Source organism: Procambarus clarkii, chromosome 30 (assembly GCF_040958095.1).
Source record: "Procambarus clarkii isolate CNS0578487 chromosome 30, FALCON_Pclarkii_2.0, whole genome shotgun sequence".
Lineage (NCBI taxonomy): Eukaryota > Metazoa > Arthropoda > Malacostraca > Decapoda > Cambaridae > Procambarus > Procambarus clarkii.
The window spans coordinates 9,630,763-9,638,373 of NC_091179.1; the positions used below are offsets into that span (position 1 = coordinate 9,630,763).

The 7,611-nt window shown below is 51.0% G+C and overlaps 1 protein-coding gene across 1 annotated transcript; it reads left to right on the top strand.

Moving 5' to 3' along the window:
• Window positions 1-482: 482 nt before the first annotated feature.
• Window positions 483-4,902, top strand: LOC138369891 (probable serine/threonine-protein kinase samkC). The gene is made up of 3 exons (XM_069333638.1): window positions 483-577; window positions 1,845-2,433; window positions 4,828-4,902. Exons 1-3 carry the CDS (start codon window positions 483-485, stop codon window positions 4,900-4,902), a joined length of 759 nt encoding a protein of 252 aa, XP_069189739.1.
• Window positions 4,903-7,611: the final 2,709 nt, after the last annotated feature.

Here is a 7,611-nt window from a genome sequence, read left to right on the forward strand (position 1 = left end):
ATGCAGGATTATCATCAATGAAATGACAATGAAAAAATCCGACATAATACCACATGAAATGAAACACAAGTATCTCGAGGAAATTTATAAAGAAGCCAGAGACGAAATATATCAAATTTACACTGATAGGTCATCTAATCATGTCAATAACAGGGCTGGTACACCATACAATGTAATTAGGAATAATGCCTTTAAACGCAAAAATGAAGAAAAAGCACGTATTGAAAACTATGTCTCTTCAACGCAAGCAGAGCTAACTGCCATTGTTATGATGTTAAGATTCCTTGAACGAAACACTGATGGCGCAGTGATCTGGACTGATTCAAAAGCAGCATTACAAATCCTAAGCAAAAATCGGGCAGAAAATCTTGTGATAGTCGCTGAAATTAAGAGAGCTATGAATGTACTAACCAATCAGGGAAGAGTCATCAAGTTTCTGTGGATCCCCTCCCATGTTGGAATATGTGGAAATGAACGAGCAGATGTACTGGCTGCTGAAGGAGACCATATTGAATACTTCATACCCAAGACTCTTCTACAAATTAGAGGTATTGTCATTCAACATCCCCGTGACAAGGTAATTGAGGAAAGGAGGACAGAAGCACAAATCATTGAATCTGTACGATGGTACAACATGGTTGCAGCTGGCAGTCCCAGTCATTATGGAGGAGGTGGCCGCGGGAGAGAATCAGTAATAGCGAGAATCCGTCTTGGATACAAATATCCATGGAGATTCGGAATGTAAACACCAATTGAGCAGCAGAGTTGCAGACTCTATGATGAGAGTGATGGATGCGGCCTTGACCACTATCTACGTGAATGTGTACACTTGAGAGGCATTAGAAATATGTGTAGAATAATAAACCCCACATTGTTTGAGTTAGGAAAATTTTTCAATATTTGTCAAATATTGATACTGTTCTTAAAAAGATTCCTCCATTTTGCACCCGCAAGATAACGTAAGATTTTTTCCTATTGGGGATTTTTTTTTATTATTATTTTCTACCACAGACGTGGCCACACATTTACCATGCTAACCACAATATATATATTTTTTCTTCTGTCCTCCATGGACAGGGTGAGAGATCTGTTAAACATATGATTCAGGGATTTATTGAACAATCAACCACAGAAGGTGATTGTAGTGCTTTTAAAATGTTAATCTAACCTGCAGACACAAATATATAGATACACAGAGTTACGACTGCCCCTACATAAAGTGGTCGATGTGTCGTTTACATAGTGTCATTAATGTGCATTTACAGAGGGGAGTGTTGTACATGCTGTTATGGCGGTATGTCCACTCACAGGATGAGTGCCGCTGCCCAATATACTCGCCCCTTGGGGCAAAATTTAAAATTTAAGCTTATCAAACAAGAAGAAGATTAACATTAACTCAAACTCTCAACCTCAACCCTCAACCTCTCAGCCTCAACCCTCAACCTCTCAGCCTCAACCCTCAACCTCTCAGCCTCAACCCTCAACCTCTCAGCCTCAACCTCTCAGCCTCAACCCTCAACCTCTCAGCCTCAACCCTCAACCTCAACCTCTCAGCCTCAACCTCTCAGCCTCAACCCTCAACCTCAACCTCTCAGCCTCAACCTCTCAGCCTCAACCCTCAACCTCAACCTCTCAGCCTCAACCTCTCAGCCTCAACCCTCAACCTCTCAGCCTCAACCCTCAACCTCAACCCTCAACCTCTCAGCCTCAACCTCTCAACCTCAACCTTTCAGCCTCAACCCTCAACCTCTCAGCCTCATCCCTCAACCTCTCAGCCTCAACCCTCAACCTCTCAGCCTCAACCTCTCAGCCTCAACCCTCAACCTCAACCCTTAACCTCTCAGCCTCAACCCTCAACCTCTCAGCCTCAACCTCTCAGCCTCAACCTCTCAGCCTCAACCCTCAACTTCAACCCTTAACCTCTCAGCCTCAACCCTCAACCTCTCAGCCTCAACCTCTCAGCCTCAACCCTCAGCCTCTCAGTCTCAACCTCTCAGCCTCAACCCTCAGCCTCTCAGCCTCAACCTCTCAGCCTCAACCCTCAACCTCTCAGCCTCAACCTCTCAGCCTCAACCCTCAGCCTCTCAGTCTCAACCTCTCAGCCTCAACCCTCAACCTCTCAGCCTCAACCCTCAACCTCTCAGCCTCAACCTCAATCTCAACCTCTCAGCCTCAACCCTCAACCCTCAACCCTCAACCTCTCAGCCTCAACCTCTCAGCCTCAACCCTCAACTTCTCAGCCTCAACCTCTCAGCCTCAATCTCTCAGCCTCAACCCTCAGCCTCAACCCTCAACCTCTCAGCCTCAACCCTCAACCTCTCAGCCTCAATCTCTCAGCCTCAACCCTCAACCTTCAACCCTCAACCTCAGCCCTCAACCTCTCAGCCTCAACCTCTCAGCCTCAACCCTCAACCTCTCAGCCTCAACCTCTCAGCCTCAACCCTCAACCCTCAACCTCAACCCTCAACCTCTCAGCCTCAACCTCTCAGCCTCAACCCTCAACCCTCAACCTCTCAGCCTCAACCTCTCAGCCTCAACCTCTCAGCCTCAACCTCTCAGCCTCAACCCTCAACCCTCAACCTCTCAGCCTCAACCTCTCAGCCTCAACCTCTCAGCCTCATCCCTCAACCTCTCAGCCTCAACCTCTCAGCCTCAACCTCAACCCTCAACCTCTCAGCCTCAACCTCAACCCTCAACCTCAATCTCAACCCTCAACCTCTCAGCCTCAACCTCTCAGCCTTAACCCTCAACCTCTCAGCCTCAACCCTCAACCTCTCAGCCTCAATCTCTCAGCCTCAACCCTCAACCTTCAACCCTCAACCTCAACCCTCAACCTCTCAGCCTCAACCTCTCAGCCTCAACCCTCAACCTCTCAGCCTCAACCTCTCAGCCTCAACCCTCAACCCTCAACCTCAACCCTCAACCTCTCAGCCTCAACCTCTCAGCCTCAACCCTCAACCTCAACCCTCAACCTCTCAGCCTCAACCCTCAACATCTCAGCCTCAACCCTCAACCTCAACCTCAACCCTCAACCTCAACCCTCAACCTCAACCCTCAACCTCTCAGCCTCAACCTATCAGCCTCAACCCTCAACCTCAACCCTCAACCTCTCAGCCTCAACCCTCAACATCTCAGCCTCAACCTCAACCTCAACCCTCAACCTCAACCCTCAACCCTCAACCTCAACCCTCAACCTCTCAGCCTCAACCTCTCAGCCTCAACCCTCAACCTCAACCCTCAACCTCTCAGCCTCAACCTATCAGCCTCAACCCTCAACCTCTCAGCCTCAACCTATCAGCCTCAACCCTCAACCTCAACCCTCAACCTCTCAGCCTCAACCTATCAGCCTCAACCCTCAACCTCTCAGCCTCAACCTCTCAGCCTCAACCCTCAACCCTCAACCTCAACCTCTCAGCCTCAACCCTCAACCTCTCAGCCTCAACCTATCAGCCTCAACCCTCAACCTCTCAGCCTCAACCCTCAACCTCAACCCTCAACCTCTCAGCCTCAACCTATCAGCCTCAACCCTCAACCTCTCAGCCTCAACCTATCAGCCTCAACCCTCAACCTCTCAGCCTCAACCTATCAGCCTCAACCCTCAACCTCAACCCTCAACCTCTCAGCCTCAACCTATCAGCCTCAACCCTCAACCTCTCAGCCTCAACCTCTCAGCCTCAACCCTCAACCTCTCAGCCTCAACCTATCAGCCTCAACCCTCAACCTCTCAGCCTCAACCCTCAACCTCAACCCTCAACCTCTCAGCCTCAACCTATCAGCCTCAACCCTCAACCTCTCAGCCTCAACCTCTCAGCCTCAACCCTCAACCTCTCAGCCTCAACCTATCAGCCTCAACCCTCAACCTCTCAGCCTCAACCCTCAACCTCAACCCTCAACCTCTCAGCCTCAACCTATCAGCCTCAACCCTCAACCTCTCAGCCTCAACCTAGGTTACTGTTGATAGGTTAAGTAATAATTGTAAATAAGAAGGAATAAGATGCTTATCTTAACATACTAAGAAGGTTAGGTGAGGTTGGTGTTTTCTATGAAGCTTTTCAAGGTATACTAAAATATTCACAATCAATTAGTATGTCACATATGCACTTATTAAATAAGCCAATATTGACTAAAAGCAAGTGCGAGAACGGGTTGCAATATGAGGAATGTTGCTGCTCTCTGATTGCCAAACGAAACACAGTAGTGACCTCTATCGGCACGCAGGTGAACCAACAAATATCTTCCTAAGTGGACCTACCTGAATTGCACCTAAGCATCTTCTTAGGGCACACTTAGGAACCTTCGTAGCAAACCTACTTACGAAGAAATACATGGAGCTTCCTGAATCTAGGTCCTGGTTCCTTGGGTTGCCTATCATGACCCAAGAACCACACATTATCTTGCAAATTTAAGAAAAGGCTTACCACACAGAAATATCCAACTTGTTCTTTCTAAGGACCCTAGACCCAATCCACCCCTCTGTATGCTTGACCCCAATGGGGTATTCGTAGGTAGGGACCCCCTATTGATGACGTCAAGTCACATGACACCCCGCGACAAATAAGGAATATTCCCCCTGATTGGTCGATGAATCCGGGACACAGATAATTTTTCTACTCGCCTCTCTAGTGGTCAAAAACCACGCACGAACACTCAGGCAATCAATGACCATTACAGAAAATGAAGTGGTGTCAAGGACTAACTATACTATTCAGTCATGCTTCCATCCATACAATTCTCTATTCGAATATTTTCACTTCAAATACTAACGTATTCCACCCAAAACACATATTCAATAAACACACCAATTGAAATACATATTTCCCATTCCAGGAGTATGGACTAACACCCACCCCAACATCTAATCAGGCCACACAAACCAACTGGTTCCCTAACCTAACAGATTAACAAAAAAAAATCATGATTTAGCTCCTGGGGGTCGAGAGGGCACTACATTGCTCAACCGTTCCTCAAAATCAATTCCTTATTTGCATCGTTATTCGCTACTCACAACACCGTACGCCACACTACAGCACGCCACACTACAGCACGCCGCACTACAGCACGCCACACTACAGCACGCCGCACTACAGCACGCCGCACTACAGCACGCCACACTACAGCACGCCTCACTACAGCACGCCACACTACTGCACGCCACACTACAGCACGCCGCACTACAGCACGCCACACTACAGCACGCCGCACTACAGCACGCCACACTACAGCACGCCGCACTACAGCATGCCACACTACAGCACGCCTCACTACAGCACGCCACACTACTGCACGCCACACTACTGCACGCCACACTACAGCACGCCTCACTACAGCACGCCACACTACTGCACGCCACACTACTGCACACCACACTACAGCACGCCACACTACAGCACACCACACTACAGCACGCCACACTACAGCACGCCACACTACAGCACGCCACACTACAGCACGCCACACTACAGCACGCCACACTACAGCACACCACACTACAGCACGCCACACTACAGCACGCCACACTACAGCACGCCACACTACAGCATGCCACACTACAGCACGCCTCACTACAGCACGCCACACTACAGCACGCCACACTACAGTACGCCACACTACAGCACACCACACTACAGCACGCCACACTACAGCACGCCACACTACAGCACGCCACACTACAGCACGCCACACTACAGCACGCCACACTACAGCACACCACACTACAGCACGCCACACTACAGCACGCCACACTACAGCACACCACACTACAGCACGCCACACTACAGCACGCCACACTACAGCACGCCACACTACAGCACGCCACACTGCAGCACACCACACTACAGCACACCACACTACAGCACGCCACACTACAGCACGCCACACTACAGCACGCCACACTACAGCACGCCACACTACAGCATGCCACACTACAACACGCCTCACTACAGCACGCCACACTACAGCACGCCACAATACAGCACGCCACACTACAGCACACCACACTACAGCACGCCACACTACAGCACGCCACACTACAGCACGCCACACTACAGCATGCCACACTACAGCACGCCTCACTACAGCACGTAACACTACAGCACGCCACACTACAGCACGCCACACTACAGCACGCCACACTACTACACGCCACACTACAGCACGCCACACTACTGCACGCTACAATACAGTACGCAACACCACAGCACGCCACACTACTGCACGCTACACTACAGCACGCCACACTACAGCACGCCACACTACAACACGCCACACTACAGCACGCCACACTACTGCACGCTACAATACAGTACGCAACACCACAGCACGCCACACTACAACACGCCACACTACAGCACGCCACACTACTGCACGCTACAATACAGTACGCAACACCACAGCACGCCACACTACAACACGCCACACTACAGCACGCCACACTACTGCACGCTACACTACAGCACGCCACACTACAGCAGGCCACACTACAGCACGCCACACTACAGCATGCAACACTACAGCACGCCACACTACTGCGCATCACACTACAGTACGCCACACTACTGCACGTCACACTTCAGTGCGCCACACTAAAGCACGCCACACTACAGTACGCCACACTACAGCACGTCACACTACAGCACGCCACACTACAGCACGCTTCACTACAGCACGCCACACTACAGCACGCCACACTACAGCACGCCACACTATTGCACGTCACACTACAGTACGCCACATAACAGCACGCCACACTATTGCACATCACACTACAGCACGCCACACTACAGTACGTCACACTACTGCACGCCACACTATAGCACACCACACTACAGCACGTCACACTAGAGCACGATACACTACAGTACGCCACACTACTGCACGCCACACTACAGCACGCCACACTACTGCACCCCACAGCACACTACAGCCCACCATACTGCAGTACGCCACACTACAGTACGCCACACTACAGCAGGCCACACTACAGCACGCCACACTACAGCACGCCACACTACAGCACGCCACACTACAGCACACCACACTACAGCACGCCACACTACAGCACGCCACACTACAGCACGCCACACTACAGCATGCCACACTACAGCACGCCTCACTACAGCACGCCACACTACAGCACGCCACACTACAGTACGCCACACTACAGCACACCACACTACAGCACGCCACACTACAGCACGCCACACTACAGCACGCCACACTACAGCACGCCACACTACAGCACGCCACACTACAGCACACCACACTACAGCACGCCACACTACAGCACGCCACACTACAGCACGCCACACTACAGCACGCCACACTGCAGCACACCACACTACAGCACACCACACTACAGCACGCCACACTACAGCACGCCACACTACAGCACGCCACACTACAGCACGCCACACTACAGCATGCCACACTACAACACGCCTCACTACAGCACGCCACACTACAGCACGCCACACTACAGCACGCCACACTACAGCACGCCACACTACAGCACACCACACTACAGCACGCCACACTACAGCACGCCACACTACAGCACGCCACACTACAGCATGCCACACTACAGCACGCCTCACTACAGCACGTAACACTACA